General features: G+C 41.0%; 1 protein-coding gene across 1 annotated transcript in view; it reads right to left on the minus strand.

The window, feature by feature from the left end:
* Positions 1–1,502: 1,502 nt before the first annotated feature.
* ankrd26 (ankyrin repeat domain containing 26) overlaps positions 1,503–17,892 on the minus strand; it is an 87,527-nt gene continuing 71,137 nt past the window's right edge. The window contains exons 40-41 of the mRNA XM_084334562.1: positions 4,213–4,258; positions 1,503–4,041 (exon numbers count right to left, since the gene is read on the minus strand). Of these exons, the coding sequence (XP_084190688.1) occupies positions 3,899–4,041; positions 4,213–4,258 (189 nt within the window). The 3' untranslated portion in view covers positions 1,503–3,898. The remainder of the gene's footprint in view (positions 4,042–4,212; positions 4,259–17,892) is intronic.

The following is a 17,892-nucleotide window of genomic DNA, read 5'->3' on the forward strand; positions in this document are numbered from 1 at the left end:
AATCACATCGCATCAATCCGCCGGATCACAAGATGGCGCACAATAATCTTTAACAATGATAGCGTCCTAACGACTAAATATGAAGCGATTCTGTCACAGCGAATGTCTTAGTCCTTTAAACAATGTTGGATGATGTAATTGATGGGTCATGAGTCAATACAGAACAAAAGAAAAATCGCGGATTGATTGATTGATTAATTTGCGATTTTTTTTTCAATTTTTTTTTCCTTCTCTCTGACTGCAGCCCTCACTCTCACACTGTCCGACGCTGGCTCAGTCTCCACCCACCTCCCCCCCACACACACACACACCCCTGTCTGCAACGCGGGGGATAGTCAGACAGAGAGAGCTGGGTGCTGCGCTGTTCTAAGTGAGCATGGCCTATTGAGTTGATTGATTGATTGATTGCTAATTTTATTACTGTACGCTTGGTTTCCAACTGGTTAAGTTTAGGCCCTCTACAGTAGGTTTAAAAAAAAAAAAAAAAAAAAAAATAGAGCGAAGAAAACTTTTTTTTCCTATAGGGCAAAGAAAACTTTTTAATTTGTTTTACCTACTTTCTATAGAAGCATCTAAGAATGAAGTTCTATAGAAAGTAGGTCTGCATCCCCTTAACAATTATGTGTATTGAGCCGTACTGTATTGTACCCATTCTGCATCTGGTAATACAATTTTCAATCAATCATTCCAATAATACACAGTTGGATGTGTTAGTTGGTTGGATGCACTTCCGAGCTGCTTCCACATGAGGCAACTTCTCTCAATCATTCCAATAATACACAGTTGGATGTGTTAGTTGGTTGGATGCACTTCCGAGCTGCTTCCACATGGAGGCAAATTGTCTTTTTTGTAGTTGTGGGAACTACTTTTTCTGGCGGATGGTTTTTTCAATAAATCTTCGATTAATGTGTGTTTATTGTATAGCAATAAGGTTGGATGAATGTGGCAGTTGTATAAAAGCTTTACACCACTTGCAGTCGTGATTTGTGAACAATAAACCATGCCTAGGGGGGTCTAACGACCCTCGGCTGCGCCTCGGGCCTAACAACCACCCCTAGGCATGGTTTATTGTTCACAAACCACTCCTGCGCGTGATGTAATGCTTAAATACAATATTTCTTTGGGGGTTACATATTTCTTAACTTATCTTGGGTATACATTTTATAATTTATAACGTTATAATTTTTATTTGAGAAAAGGACAAAAACTTCTAAATTGCAGATACGTACAAGGACGTAATGATACTAATAAAAAAGTTCCAACAAACAAAAATGACTTCCATTAACCACAAGCTCGTTATGTGTTGCGAGTCTTTTAGTTGAAATCTGACACCTTTCTATTTATCCTCTTCTCTTCTTAACAACACCCATGATTTGTTGGACTGGCAGTCTAAAAGAACCAGAGTGGGCATCACAGACCCAGTGTGACCCGCTGACGAATGATTTGTTTTAAGCATAACGCTGGTAAAGAAAAAAAAACTTTCAACACACATTTTATTCAGATTCTTGTCTATTTGTATTCGTCCCTGCTCTAAAGCTCTGTGACAATGTTTGTACCCTCCTCAATCAAAACATGGTTCACATGTAGCGTATGAAGTGGCGTCTATGAAAAAAAAACTAAAAGAAAGAAATAAGGGGGGGAATAATAATCCACCTAATAGTCAGTCTGTCAGATGTTCTGTAAAGGAAACAAAAATAAATGTAACCAGATTTGAATATCTAACATTTTGAGGCTGACAGAGAGAGGATAGATCAAAGGGAGGAGAGACACAGCAGTGGGGGCAATCATAAACACATTCTCATTTTAATAAGTGAGGGGAATGGTTTCTAAACCAGCGCAAACCATCACGTTTTTGTGTGTGAAAGAAGGGAGGGGGGAGGGGTAAAGCAAGATGTATCAGAAGAACTAGCTAATGAGGGTTGGGTTACAAATGGGTGTGCATGAAATATTGATGGCGAGCTTGATTTTATTTTCGAATGCGACGCCTGGAGTCCAGACCCAAGTTATTCACAGAATAATTGAAGGCCATATCTAAATGTAACCTTGAAGTAACTAAGGGTCAATACCAAATGAAGCACAGCTACTGTGTTCCGCTTCTCAGCGAGCCCCGAATCTTAAACTAATTGCACTAGAAAACAAATCAATATTTAACAAATAATATTCCCCACCTGCACATGTTGCAACAGTTCATTAGCTGTTAAGAATGATTTATACCACAATTACTGGCCAGTGCACATTCCAAATGTTCCTTGTTTTAACTGGACGAGAGTAAACAACATAGTCATTTGCTCACTTGGTGCCATTAAGTTACAGTATACACAAGTTTAGGTTTTGTGGAGATTTATTTACACTTTCTTTTCAGAATCTCCTGTAATGTACAGGTGTTCGAAATGTTCCCTCATACGTTTCATTACAATAGACTTCATCAATTAGTTTACAATAGACTATGAATTTCAAAACTAAACAAAACAAAAATACTGAAATGCTCCTCTTTTGGTAACCTTTTGTAACAAACCAACCAAAACATGGAATGACATTAAAAAAGGAGACTCAAATGAGTCTAATATTACAAGACCAAGACAAATATTGCACCATTACATGGCATGTACTAAGTGAAATATCTTGGCAATATTATTCATGGTACATGGATCCAATACTTAAAAGTTAAAACATCTGAATACCAAAAATTCACAAAGACAAATCCAAAAATTACAATCCTATATACTGTATATACATACTGTGCTAGAAAGACTTGTTCAGAGGAAACAAATACTTCATGACGTGCTCTCCGGTCGTACCCATCAATAATGAAGGTGTTCAAAAATATGGCTTCAAATACACTTTCAAGAAAAAAATTCAATAAAATCATGCCATCTTGCTCCTGAGTGGATAAGTGCAAAGTGCATTTTATTTGCTTTCTCCATGTGATCTTACAAGTTTTAAATAAAGGTTTGATGATGATGATGGTGGTGAAACAGATATGTAAGTTGGGTGTAGTGTAGTGTTGTCAAAAATATCGATTTTTCGATACATATAGATTCTGAATATTTAAAACAGTTTCAATACTAATTTCCCCGCAATATTGATACTTTCTGCACTATCGATTTTCAAAAAGAAAAAAAAATGATGTTTGGTGAAAGTTAGATTTGCACTTTATTAATCCCAATAGGGAAATTCATTCTTGTTTGATGATCAAGAGGCACCTTTTATTTGTTTTAAGTGAAGTTTGGTGAAAAAGCAAGTTATTGCACAATTAATCCCAATAGGGACATTCATCTTTGTTTGATCAAGAGTAACATTTTATATATATATTATTATTATTATAATTTTTTAAAATGAAGATTGGTGAAAATTAGGTTTGCACTTCAATCCCAATAGGGAAATTAATCTTGGTTTGATATTTTTTTTGTCATATAAAAATAAAGGTTATTTGAATGATTTCTAGTTTTCAAGAGAAAAAAATCGATTAAAATCATAAATCGGATTTAAAAAAATTATAATCAGAGATTTAATTTTTAGGCCACATCGCCCAGCCCTAAAACAAAGGGTTTTAAAAGTGTTATATTTCTCTTCTCTTATAATACCAGAGAGAAGGTGAGGAGAATCGACCAGCAATAAAAGCAAAACAAATTGATAATAATAAAGAAATCTACATTTTAAGATTAAAATATTTTCCCTGTGGTATCGAAAATGGTATCGAATATCAATACTTTTCAAGGTATCGTATCGAAGTTAGATATTCCAGTATCGTGACAACACTAGTGTAGTGTAGTGGTAGTAGCGTAGTGGCCTCTTTGTGTTGAGCTTTGACCTTAGTGGTGTAGTATGTCAACCGTGTAGAGGCGAAGTTTGACGTGATGCAGATTTTCAGTACGACTGTCAGTATGTGTAGCCTGGGTCAGATCATGTAGTTCCTCTTCAGTACCTCTACGTACTGCTGCCTGGCCCTGCTGAGCAGGTCCATCTCTATTCCATGAGACGACCCAGAGGCAGAACCCACCGGGGACACGCGAGCCGAACCCCCGTCCAACTCCGCCGTCGCTGAGGACCACACGGAGACGACAAGACAAGGAGTTAATGAGTGAAATTTTTATCATCATGGCGTGGCGGTCCACATTACAGTAATGATTGACACACTAAATCATCCATTGCAGAGAGAGAGAACCGAGATATGTCAGATGTTTTCAGACCACATTGCTGAATATCGCTCACCATGGTCTAACTCCTTGGATATGTTCCTCTCCAATTCCCTCTGCATCTGGAGAAAGGGCCAAAACAAAAACAAAAGATTTAGTGAAATGCGATTTGAAATGATTGGGTGGCCTTTTAGTCAACATTATGTAAAGAAAAAATATATATAAAATGAGAATTTGCCACAAAACACAACAACACTATGATAAATGCAATAGTGAGATGTTGTAAAGCAGGACACAAAAGCGTGAAACAGCGTGAAAACACACTGAATGAAAAACAGCTGGTGTAAAAAAAAAACTAAAAACATACAAGCACTATTTCTAGCACTGTTTCTACAGTCAGTGTGGTGTTCAGTGTAGTGTTTCTACAGTCAGTGTAGTGTTTCTAGTCAGTGTAGTGTTTCTACAGTAGTCAGTGTAGTGTTTCTACAGTAGTCAGTGTAGTGTTTCTATAGTAGTCAGTGTAGTGTTTCTACAGTAGTCAGTGTAGTGTTTCTATAGTAGTCAGTGTAGTGTTTCTATAGTAGTCAGTGTAGTGTTTCTATAGTAGTCAGTGTAGTGTCTCTATAGTAGTCAGTGTAGTGTTTCTACAGTAGTCAGTGTAGTGTTTCTACAGTAGTCAGTGTAGTGTTTCTACAGTCAGTGTAGTGTTTCTACAGTCAGTGTAGAGTTTCTATAGTCAGTGTAGTGTTTCTACAGTCAGTGTTTCTACAGTCAGTGTAGTGTTTCTACAGTCAGTGTAGTGTTTCTACAGTCAGTGTAGTGTTTCTATAGTCAGTGTAGTGTTTCTACAGTCAGTGTAGTGTTTCTACAGTCAGTGTAGTGTTTCTACAGTGTAGTGTTTCTACAGTCAGTGTAGTGTTTCTACAGTAGTCAGTGTAGTGTTTCTACAGTAGTCAGTGTAGTGTTTCTACAGTCAGTGTAGTGTTTCTACAGTACAGTGTAGTGTTTCTATAGTCAGTGTAGTGTTTCTACAGTCAGTGTAGTGTTTCTACAGTCAGTGTAGTGTTTCTACAGTCAGTGTTTCTACAGTCAGTGTAGTGTTTCTATAGTCAGTGTAGTGTTTCTACAGTCAGTGTGGTGTTTCTACAGTCAGTGTAGTGTTTCTATAGTCAGTGTAGTGTTCAGTGTAGTGTTTCTACAGTACAGTGTAGTGTTTCTATAGTCAGTGTAGTGTTTCTACAGTCAGTGTAGTGTTTCTACAGTACGGTGTAGTGTTTCTATAGTCAGTGTAGTGTTTCTACAGTACAGTGTAGTGTTTCTACAGTATAGTGTAGTGTTTCTACAGTCAGTGTAGTGTTTCTACAGTAGTCAGTGTAGTGTTTCTACAGTAGTCAGTGTAGTGTTTCTACAGTAGTCAGTGTAGTGTTTCTATAGTCAGTGTAGTGTTTCTACAGTCAGTGTAGTGTTTCTACAGTCAGTGTAGTGTTTCTACAGTCAAGTGTTTCAACAGTCAGTGTAGTGTTTCTACAGTCAGTGTAGTGTTTCTACAGTCAGTGTAGTGTTTCTACAGTGTAGTGTTTCTACAGTCAGTGGTGTTCAGTGTAGTGTTTCTACAGTCAGTGGTGTTCAGTGTAGTGTTTCTACAGTCAGTGTAGTGTTTCTATAGTCAGTGTAGTGTTTCTACAGTACAGTGTAGTGTTTCTACAGTACAGTGTAGTGTTTCTACAGTCAGTGTGGTGTTTCTACAGTCAGTGTAGTGTTTCTATAGTCAGTGTAGAGTTTCTACAGTCAGTGTAGTGTTCAGTGTAGTGTTTCTACAGTACAGTGTAGTGTTTCTATAGTCAGTGTAGTGTTTCTACAGTCAGTGTAGTGTTTCTACAGTACGGTGTAGTGTTTCTATAGTCAGTGTAGTGTTTCTACAGTACAGTGTAGTGTTTCTACAGTATAGTGTAGTGTTTCTACAGTCAGTGTAGTGTTTCTACAGTCAGTGTAGTGTTTCTATAGTCAGTGTGGTGTTTCTACAGTCAGTGTAGTGTTTCTAGTCAGTGTAGTGTTTCTACAGTCAGTGTAGTGTTCAGTGTAGTGTTTCTACAGTACAGTGTAGTGTTTCTACAGTCAGTGTGGTGTTTCTACAGTCAGTGTAGTGTTTCTACAGTCAGTGTAGTGTTTCTACAGTACAGTGTAGTGTTTCTATAGTCAGTGTAGTGTTTCTACAGTACAGTGTAGTGTTCAGTGTAGTGTTTCTATAGTCAGTGAAGTGTTTCTACAGTCAGTGTAGTGTTTCTATAGTCAGTGTAGTGTTTCTACAGTCAGTGTTTCTATAGTCAGTGTAGTGTTTCTACAGTCAGTGTAGTGTTTCTATAGTCAGTGTAGTGTTTCTACAGTACAGTGTAGTGTTTCTATAGTCAGTGTAGTGTTTCTACAGTCAGTGTAGTGTTTCTACAGTAGTGTAGTGTTTCTATTGTCAGTGTAGTGTTTCTACAGTACAGTGTAGTGTTTCTACAGTATAGTGTAGTGTTTCTACAGTCAGTGTAGTGTTTCTACAGTAGTCAGTGTAGTGTTTCTACAGTAGTCAGTGTAGTGTTTCTACAGTCAGTGTTTCTATAGTCAGTGAAGTGTTTCTACAGTCAGTGTAGTGTTTCTATAGTCAGTGTAGTGTTTCTACAGTACAGTGTAGTGTTTCTACAATCAGTGTTTCTATAGTCAGTGTAGTGTTTCTACAGTCAGTGTAGTGTTTCTATAGTCAGTGTAGTGTTTCTACAGTACAGTGTAGTGTTTCTACAGTACAGTGTAGTGTTTCTACAGTACGGTGTAGTGTTTCTATAGTCAGTGTAGTGTTTCTACAGTCAGTGTAGTGTTTCTACAGTCAGTGTAGTGTTTCTATAGTCAGTGTAGTGTTCAGTGTAGTGTTTCTACAGTACGGTGTAGTGTTTCTATAGTCAGTGTAGTGTTTCTACAGTCAGTGTAGTGTTTCTACAGTCAGTGTAGTGTTTCTATAGTCAGTGTAGTGTTCAGTGTAGTGTTTCTACAGTGTAGTGTTTCTACAGTCAGTGTAGTGTTCAGTGTAGGGCTGCAACTAATGACTAATTTGGTAGTCGACTAATCTGTCGATTATTTTTTCGATTAGTCGACTAATCGAAAACCAATTATGTAAACAAAAAAAACAAAACAAAAAAGGATATAATTTTTTTTTTTTTTTTTTAAACTACCTATCTTTGTGAAAGTGGCTTCTCAGCTCTGGTCCAGCTGAAGACAGAGCAGAGGAACAGATTGGACATTGAGCATGACCTCAGAGTTGCTTGTCTACCATCACCCCAGACTTTGAGACTCTTGTCAGGACCAAACAACAACATCATAACATGATGATCCCATAGCAAATTAAAATAATTACTCATGAAACATTTGAATTTGGATCTTAAGCCACTTTAAATGAAAATGTATTTGAAGAACAATACAGCAATCACTCATAACAAGATAAATAAATTAAATAATACAAATTAAAGTGGAAGTGTACTTTAAATAACTAAAAAAATTATAATAAAAAATAAAAATAACTAGCAGCATCTGCCCCCAGCACCGCGGCTGATGGGGCTGTAACTTTGTCCAGGACCAGGAGGGTGACGTGGAACAGCTGTAAGGGGAGAGGGGGATGAGTCAGATCAGACAGACTTCTAGGTCTTTTGTTTGCTGTGTGTGAGAGGAGTCCGTGTGTGTATGTGTGTGTGTCTTACTCTGATCGCTGTGTGAGTGAGAGGAGTGTGTGTACTGTGTAATTTGTGTGCGTGTCTTACTCTGATCGCTGTGTGAGTGAGAGGTGTGTACTGTGTAATTTGTGTATGTGTGTGTGTCTTACTCTGATCGCTGTGTGTGAGTGAGATGAGTGTGAATGTGTGTGTGTCTTACTCTGATTGCTGTGTGTGAGAGAGAGGAGTGTGAATGTGTGTGTGTCTTACTCTGATCGCTGTGTGTGAGTGAGAGGAGTGTGTATGTGTGTGTGTCTTACTCTGATCGCTGTGTGTGAGTGAGAGGAGTGTGTATGTGTGTGTCTTACTCTGATTGCTGTGTGTGAGTGAGAGGAGTGCGTGTGTAATGTATTGTGTGTCTAGTCTGATCATCATCTCCTGCAGGGGAACAATGTTTTCAATGTCCAAAATTTGCTATGGGATCATCATGTTATGATGTTGTCTGGAACCCTGAGAAGCCACTCTCACAAAGATAGGTAGTGCAAAAAAAAAATTTTTTTTTTTTTTTTTTTAATGACTAATCGACGCAACAATTTCTCGTCGACGATTTTTTATAATCGACGTCGTCGATTATGTCGACTAATCGTTGCAGCCCTAGTTCAGTGTAGTGTTTCTACAGTCAGTGGTGTTCAGTGTAGTGTTTCTACAGTCAGTGGTGTTCAGTGTAGTGTTTCTACAGTACAGTGTAGTGTTTCTACAGTCAGTGTAGTGTTTCTATAGTCAGTGTAGTGTTTCTACAGTACAGTGTAGTGTTTCTACAGTACAGTGTAGTGTTTCTACAGTCAGTGTAGTGTTTCTACAGTCAGTGTGGTGTTTCTACAGTCAGTGTAGTGTTTCTATAGTCAGTGTAGTGTTTCTACAGTCAGTGTAGTGTTCAGTGTAGTGTTTCTACAGTCAGTGTAGTGTTTCTACAGTATAGTGTAGTGTTTCTACAGTCAGTGCTACAGTCAGTGTAGTGTTTCTACAGTATAGTGTAGTGTTTCTACAGTCAGTGTAGTGTTTCTATAGTCAGTGTAGTGTTTCTACAGTACAGTGTAGTGTTTCTAGTCAGTGTAGTGTTTCTATAGTCAGTGTAGTGTTTCTACAGTCAGTGTGGTGTTTCTACAGTCAGTGTAGTGTTTCTATAGTCAGTGTAGTGTTTCTACAGTCAGTGTAGTGTTCAGTGTAGTGTTTCTACAGTACAGTGTAGAGTTTCTACAGTACAGTGTAGAGTTTCTACAGTCAGTGTAGTGTTTCTACAGTACAGTGTAGTGTTTCTACAGTACAGTGTAGTGTTTCTATAGTCAGTGTAGTGTTTCTACAGTACAGTGTAGTGTTTCTACAGTCAGTGTAGTGTTTCTACAGTACAGTGTGGTGTTTCTACAGTCAGTGTGTTTCTACAGTACAGTGTAGTGTTTCTACAGTCAGTGTAGTGTTTCTACAGTACAGTAGTGTAGTGTTCAGTGTAGTGTTTCTACAGTCAGTGTAGTGTTTCTACAGTACAGTAGTGTTTCTACAGTCAGTGTAGTGTTTCTACAGTACAGTAGTGTTTCTACAGTCAGTGTGGTGTTTCTACAGTCAGTGTAGCGTTTCTACAGTATAGTGTAGTGTTTATACAGTACAGTGTTTCTACAGTCAGTGTAGTGTTTCTATAGTACAGTGTTTCTACAGTACAGTCAGTGTAGTGTTTCTACAGTACAGTGTTTCTACAGTCAATGTAGTGTTTCTACAGTACAGTGTAGTGTTTCTACAGTAGTCAGTGTAGTGTTTCTACAGTACAGTAGTGTTTCTACAGTAGTCAGTGTAGTGTTTCTACAGTAGTCAGTGTAGTGTTTCTACAGTAGTCAGTGTAGTGTTTCTACAGTACAGTGTAGTGTTTCTATAGTACAGTCAGTGTAGTGTTTCTACAGTACAGTGTAGTGTTTCTACAGTACAGTGTAGTGTTTCTACAGTACAGTCAGTGTAGTGTTTCTAGTGTTTCTACAGTACAGTCAGTGTAGTGTTTCTACAGTACAGTCAGTGTAGTGTTTCTACAGTAGTCAGTGTATCTGCAGTACATCAGTGTAGTGTTTTTATTTTTATTTGTTTGTACTACCGGGCAGTCCGGTAGAGAGAGACATAGAGGAAGAACAAGAGACAGAGCAGGGGGAAGACATTCGGCAAGGGACGCCGGGTCCGGGAATCGAACCCGGGTCGGCCGCTTTGCAACACAGCGTGTTACATGAGTCGCCACTTGGGTGCCCCAGTGTAGTTTCTACAGTACAGTCAGTGTAGTGTTTCTACAGTAGTCAGTGTAGTGTTTCTACAGTAGTCAGTGGTGTTTCTACAGTACAGTCAGTGTAGTGTTTCTACAGTGTAGTGTTTCTACAGTAGTCGGTGTAGTGTTTCTACAGTACAGTCAGTGTAGTGTTTCTACAGTAGTCAGTGTAGTTTTTCTACAGTACATCAGTGGTGTTTCTACAGTATAGTCAGTGTCGTGTTTCTACAGTACAGTCAGTGTAGTGTTTCTACAGTACATCAGTGGTGTTTCTACAGTATAGTCAGTGTAGTGTTTCCACAGTAGTCAGTGTAGTGTTTCTACAGTACAGTCAGTGTAGTGTTTCTACAGTAATCAGTATAGTGTTTCTACAGTACATCAGTAGTGTTTCTACAGTATATAGTCAGTGTAGTGTTTCTACAGTACAGTCCGTGTAGTGTTTTACAGGCTGTATAGTTACCGTCAGGCCACACTGAAAACAGGAAGGGGCTAAAAGGTCAACTGAATGCAATTTATTTCAGTCAACAGATGCATTGTTTTAATGTAATATACAATGTTTTTTTTTATCCACTTATTCTCCCCATTTTCTATTTTTTTCCCATCCCAATTTCGTATTATCTACCCTCCCCTGTCTCGAACGTTGCTAGACTATGCCTCCCACTGGTTGGCTGCAATGTGGACCAAGCCTTGCATCACGTGTCCCCTCCGGTACACGAGGAGGCAGCCGTCGCATCTTTTCACCTGTACAGCGCGATCTCTCAGCGGCGAGGAGTAACGCGTGGGAGGCTCACGCTGCCCCCGTTGCTTCCTGATTCTGCTGCACAGGTGCACCAACCGACCTGTAGGCGTCGCTGTCCACAACGTCCGATCCCCACCCACCGGCTTTCCCACCCCCTAATACTGCCAATTGTATTAGTATGAACGACCAGCCAAGCCGGAAGCAACGGCGAGAGCTGGGCTCGAACCCAGCATCTCCTGCGTTAGTGGTGAGCGCCTTGCCCACTGCACCGCCCTTAATATACAATGTTGAAATTGCACCAAGCCCTGTGTTCTCTTCAATCTATTACAAGTCAATTTCAATTAAGTTTATAATTTACATAATGTGAAAATGATTATGGATTTTTGAGTTTATCCATTGTAGACAGACCGACACACACACACACCACACAACACGCACACACACGATGCTCAGTCATTAAATGTATTTCTCATCAAACAAATTAATTAAACAAAGCCAGTTATTCAGCAGGGTGGCCTGCAACTAGGGATGTCACAATCAACCGATTTCACTATTAACCGTGATTAAAATGTCACGGTTAATTAACCGTAAGCATTTTATAAGCTATGGTATATATATATCTTTATTTTTTGTGCCAAACTCAGCTATTTATAATACGTATTTATAATTATATCTTCTTGTACAGATGTAATCGTGTGTCACAAATTTCTTTTATTAAGAAACTCAACCAAAAAAGGATACATTTTGTAATTTTACAAACTGTATTGCAAAACTCCATAAAGTTGCAAAATAAATGACCAGATAATGACCATGATACCGTGACAATTGCTCAGACTATAATCGTACCATCAAAACCTCATACCGTGACATCCCTACCTGGTTCGATCAAGATTTTGTGAAATACCAAACTGTGGCCTGTTAAAAGTGACAAATCATTTCTAAACAGTCACAGCGTGGAGGAAACTAGCTCAAAGCAGAGGAATCAGAGGTTCAGTTTGACATGCGTTACTAGGGCTGTCACTTTTCGTTTTCAACTTGGTAAAATGTTAGTTGTTCCAACTGTAATGGTGTGTTTGAATGGGAGGCTGGTTATAGCCTTTCTATTCAGAATCAGAAATGTCTTTATTGCCAAGTAAGCTTGCACATACAAGGCATTTGTCTTGGTCTTTTGGTGCATCAACATTAACAGACAATCAAAGTAGAATAAAATAAAATGGAATATATAAACTAAATTAGAATATAAGTACAATATAATAGAATATAGGACAGGGCTGTACAATAATTGTGCAGGATTGTAGTAGGGTATATACACTAAATTAGAATAAAAATACAGGGCAATTGTGCAGTATTGTGCAAAAACCCAGGAATGGTGTTAATGTAACACATTAATTTCACAATCTACTTTCCAGTGTCCCAGATTGATTAATGATTAATGTAAATCATGCTAAAAGTAACAAATTGTCTTTCAAAATGTGCATTTACATGTATGTTTATAGGTGAAGTATTTCATTATGCTCCCAAAACAGTTTTACGCTCTCGCTGTACGTCTACTTCTCTCTCTCCTCTCTGCCTAGCAGCATGACTGCTCCACTGTACGTCTACTTCTCTCTCCTCTCTGCCTAGCAGCATGACTGCTCCACTGTACGTCTACTTCTCTCTCTCCTCTCTGCCTAGCAGCAGGACTGCTCCACTGTACGTCTACTTCTCTCTCCTCTCTGCCTAGCAGCATGACTGCACCACTGTACGTCTACTTCTCTCTCTCCTCTCTGCCTAGCAGCAGGACTGCTCCACTGTACGTCTACTTCTCTCTCTCCTCTCTGCCTAGCAGCATGACTGCTCCACTGTACGTCTACTTCTCTCTCTCCTCTCTGCCTAGCAGCAGGACTGCACCACTGCAGGAACACGGCAGAGGCAGGAACTAATCAAATCATTATGGGCAGAAAACTTGCTACAGGTGTTTATCCGCCATTATGAATAAAATCTGTTAAAGTCTGTTATTTGTATGTCTACTTCTCTCTCCTCTCTGCCTAGCAGCATGACTGCTCCACTGTACGTCTACTTCTCTCTCCTCTCTGCCTAGCAGCAGGACTGCTCCACTGTATGTCTACCTCTCTCTCCTCTCTGCCTAGCAGCAGGACTGCTCCACTGTACGTCTACTTCTCTCTCTCCTCTCTGCCTAGCAGCAGGACTGCTCCACTGTACGTCTACTTCTCTCTCTCCTCTCTGCCTAGCAGCAGGACTGCTCCACTGTACGTCTACTTCTCTCTCTCCTCTCTGCCTAGCAGCAGGACTGCACCACTGTATGTCTACTTCTCTCTCTCCTCTCTGCCTAATAGCAGGACTGCTCCACTGTACAGATGCAGCACTGAAAATTCAAACCACTTCTGCTGCTGTTCTGCTGGTCCTCTACCACTTGAGAACTATCACTCAGGTGTTATATTTCGGGGGCTGGTGGCTGGCTGGTACTTAACTTAACCAGGGAGGGGGTCGGGGGCTACTGAATGAATGAATGAATGAAAACTTTATTTAACAGATTGCAGAATGGGTACAATACAGTACGGCTCAATACATACAATTGTTAAGGGGATGCAGACCTGAGAAAGACGTTTGTCTCGTTTCCATCAGGGTCCCCCATTTTCATTTCATATAGACATTTATGACATACACAACATACATGACATTTATGGCATAGGGACATATAGGTATTTAGTACTGATACATTTGTGACATAAGCGGTATTGAAATATACAATACTGTTACCCCTAGATCCTGACAGAGTATATACATATGATGGGGAGGGGACTGTACATTAGGAGGGGGTGGGTGGGTGGGAGGGAAATATACATACGGCGGGGAGGGAATATATACATGCGGTGGGGAGGAGACTGTCTATTAGGAGGTGGTGGGGGTTTTGGGCATTTACGGCATTTACTGCCCTCAGACCCCCAAGATAATTTGTATATGGGCAGTCTGACTTGGGGTACTGCCCATATATTAGTGTTGCAATGCATGATAAGTAAACAGTGAATAAAGCTAAGGAATCGGATGGAGCTGGGGCGTTTGGGACGAATAAACATTTAAGATGAAAAAGTCTCCCCAGTGGGAGGCAGTGGAGGTGTGAAATCTGGCCCGGCCCAGAACAATAGGAGTCACAAAATCAGTTTGGCCCGTGGAGTGGTGGAGCAGCAGCAGAGGAGCAGCAGAGGTTAGATTCTTCAGTGCTGGATCTGTATGTCTACTTCTCTCTCCTCTCTGCCTAGCAGCAGGACTGCTCCACTGTACGTCTACTTCTCTCTCTCCTCTCTGCCTAGCAGCAGGACTGCACCACTGCAGGAACACGGCAGAGGCAGGAACTAATCAAATCATTATGGGCAGAAAACTTGCTATAGGTGTTTATCCGCCATTATGAATAAAATCTGTTAAAGTCTGTTATTTGATCAATCGTGACGTTATTTCGCTGGAAATTATAGCTTTTGTAATTGTGAAGTGCCCGTCAGTGACTCTGTGCAGTAGCTCCTTCTCTTTTTCTATCGGGGTGCGCATTGTCCTTCAGAGAGGAAATACGCAGCGACAACCATCCAAACTGATGACATTAATAATTGCTTTGAGAGTGCTTGGGATTATGAAAATACATGGGGCTGCCAAGGGAGGGTTATGATAAGAGGATTTCTGATTACATAAGTTCAAATTAGTTCAAACTAATTATCTTTTACTTTTTAGTCATTCAAACTGGATTTGGTGGAAAAACTGACAGCCCTACAAATGACAACTGCCATCCCATGTCAACTCACACTACTGCTCAATGCAAAACCATGGTTGCATTGACCATGTTTACACACCGCCGTGTGAACATGGCTGCACAGAGAGAGCTGTGAACGTGGGCTAGCAGGAGGGTATACAGGGGACTGAGGCAGGGGGACGGCAGGCAGGCAGCCCAGTTAACCCAGTAGCTCCACACAACTACACACACCTGATCATGGGTCTGGCTGACGAGAGGAGAGGTGATAAACAGACGTTTGAGCTAGAAGCTGAAGAAATAGAGAAGAGGTTAAGCACAACGTTTTGCTACTTAAGAGAAACTAGACTACAGACATACTAGACTACAGACAGGCTAGAGGCAGACTAGAGGCAGGCTAGACTACAGACAGGCTAGAGGCAGGCTAGACTACAGACAGGCTAGAGGCAGGCTAGACTACAGACAGGCTAGAGGCAGGCTAGACTACAGACAGGCTAGAGGCAGACTAGAGGCAGACTAGACTACAGACATACTAGACTACAGACAGGCTAGAGGCAGACTAGAGGCAGGCTAGACTACAGACAGGCTAGAGGCAGGCTAGACTACAGACAGGCTAGAGGCAGGCTAGACTACAGACAGGCTAGAGGCAGACTAGACTACAGACAGGCTAGAGGCAGGCTAGACTACAGACAGGCTAGACTACAGACAGGCTAGAGGCAGGCTAGACTACAGACAGGCTAGAGGCAGACTAGAGGCAGGCTAGACTACAGACAGGCTAGAGGCAGACTAGACTACAGACAGGCTAGAGGCAGGCTAGACTACAGACAGGCTAGAGGCAGACTAGAGGCAGGCTAGACTACAGACAGACTAGACTACAGACAGGCTAGAGGCAGGCTAGAGGCAGGCTAGACTACAGACAGGCTAGAGGCAGGCTAGACTACAGACAGGCTAGAGGCAGGCTAGACTACAGACAGGCTAGAGGCAGACTAGACTACAGACAGGCTAGAGGCAGGCTAGACTACAGACAGGCTAGAGGCAGGCTAGACTACAGACAGGCTAGAGGCAGACTAGACTACAGACAGGCTAGAGGCAGGCTAGACTACAGACAGGCTAGAGGCAGACTAGAGGCAGGCTAGACTACAGACAGGCTAGAGGCAGACTAGAGGCAGGCTAGACTACAGACAGACTAGAGGCAGGCTAGACTACAGACAGGCTAGACTACAGACAGGCTAGAGGCAGGCTAGACTACAGACAGGCTAGACTACAGACAGACTAGACTACAGACAGGCTAGAGGCAGGCTAGACTACAGACGGGCTAGAGGCAGACTAGAGGCAGGCTAGACTACAGACAGACTAGACTACAGACAGACTAGACTACAGACAGGCTAGACTACAGACAGACTAGACTACAGACAGGCTAGACTACAGACAGGCTAGAGGCAGGCTAGACTACAGACAGGCTAGAGGCAGGCTAGACTACAGACAGACTAGACTACAGACAGACTAGACTACAGACAGGCTAGACTACAGACAGACTAGACTACAAGCAGGCTAGATTACAGGCAGGCTAGACTACATACAGGCTAGACTACAGGCAGGCTAGACTACATACAGGCTAGACTACAGGCAGGCTAGACTACATACAGGCTAGACTACAGGCAGGCTAGACTACATACAGGCTAGACTACAGGCAGGCTAGACTACAGACAGGATAGACTGGACCAGAGGATAATATACGAGGTGCAGAACAGAGGAGCAGGAAGAACGTTTCAGTTTGTGAGGTTTCGTCAGGAAAGGAAGAGAGCCATGTAGAGAATTTTCAACAAGGCATTAGATCTGTTTGGTTAATAATCTCAGGGTGTTTTCACACCTGTAGTTCGTTTGCTTTGTTCCGATTCAGGGAGACACAGGGACTATAATGATACAATGTTGCACTTGTCCTTTAGTTCGTTTGTGTTCACACGGCTGTGTTAATAGCGGACGAGAGAGAGAGAGAGAGAGAGAGAGAGAGAGAGAGAGAGAGAGAGAGAGAGAGAGAGAGAGAGAGAGAGAGAGAGAGAGAGAGAGAGAGAGAGAGAGAGAGAGAGAGAGAGAGAGAGAGAGAGAGAGAGAGAGAGAGAGAGAGAGAGAGAGAGAGAGAGAGAGAGAGGATCTGCTCTGCTTGTTGTATCTCCGCTGTAACAACGTGCAGCAGCAGCAGCGCGACACTGTTCGACAGACCTTCAAAGCCCCTTTCCCTCATTCGGTCACTAAACTGTCTGTACACTTCAGTGTACTTGTGTTTTCCTCCAGCATCTGACGAATGTGATCGTCTGCCCAAATATCAACGACGCAGTGTACCTCATCGCTGCTCCACGTTGACCCACGACGTGTTATTATTATTATTGTGTCGGTTTGTTAAGTCGATTGCATTCTCACAGCGTACGAGTCGCGTCGGGTTCGTTTGGAAGTGCGCCGAGATCACCCTCTCTAGGTGGTCTCGGCCCGCTTGTTTTGTTCCGCAACAGAATGTGATTGCTGTGTTCATATATGCCCAACTGAACCGAAATAGGGGGGAAACGCTCCAGGTTTCGGACAGCTCCAAACGAGCCAGGTGTGAAAACGCCCTTAATTTAAACTAAACCTGGCTTGACAATTTAGATAGATAGATATACATGTAGACTTGAATCCCTCAGATTAATTAATCATTCATCATCGTCCACATGCTCTGCCAGAATTTGTAAATGTTTATATTATTAGAAAAAGCAACAAAAAAACAGCTGGGTCAATACAAGGGACGAAAGATGTGCTAGAAAAGAAATAATTCTAAATGTATTTAGATTTAGAATTGTTTCTTCTTCAAGGTGCTGTAAGTGGTATTTTCTTGTTTGTTAAAATAAGTCTACATGTTAAAATAATAGCTCTACACTATATAAACATTTATATCACAGTATAATTTGAAGCATAGACGGTAACGGTATATATCACGGTATATTCATTTATCTTAAAATTTCTATATAAATTATTCTGAAGGGGTAAAACGCTATTACTGTACTCTTGTATTACTAGGACATCAGTGTTTCCCACAGGATTTTGTGAGACTGGTGGGTGAACCTCGGACCCTCTATGCTCCCCCCTAAATAATTTTTTTTACATTGTAAAGTTAAATGCATCAATCTGGTGCACTTTGAGAGCAAAATAAAGAGGCTAGATCTATGATGAACTTTGTGCTCAAAACACAAAATCGACTAGACTCGAGCATACATTTGAGCCATCAAAGAAATGAAGCAAAAGTGGTTACCTGCGTTGACGTTTATTTCTTT

Source organism: Notolepis coatsorum, assembly GCF_963971535.1.
Source record: "Notolepis coatsorum genome assembly, chromosome: 18".
Lineage (NCBI taxonomy): Eukaryota > Metazoa > Chordata > Actinopteri > Aulopiformes > Paralepididae > Notolepis > Notolepis coatsorum.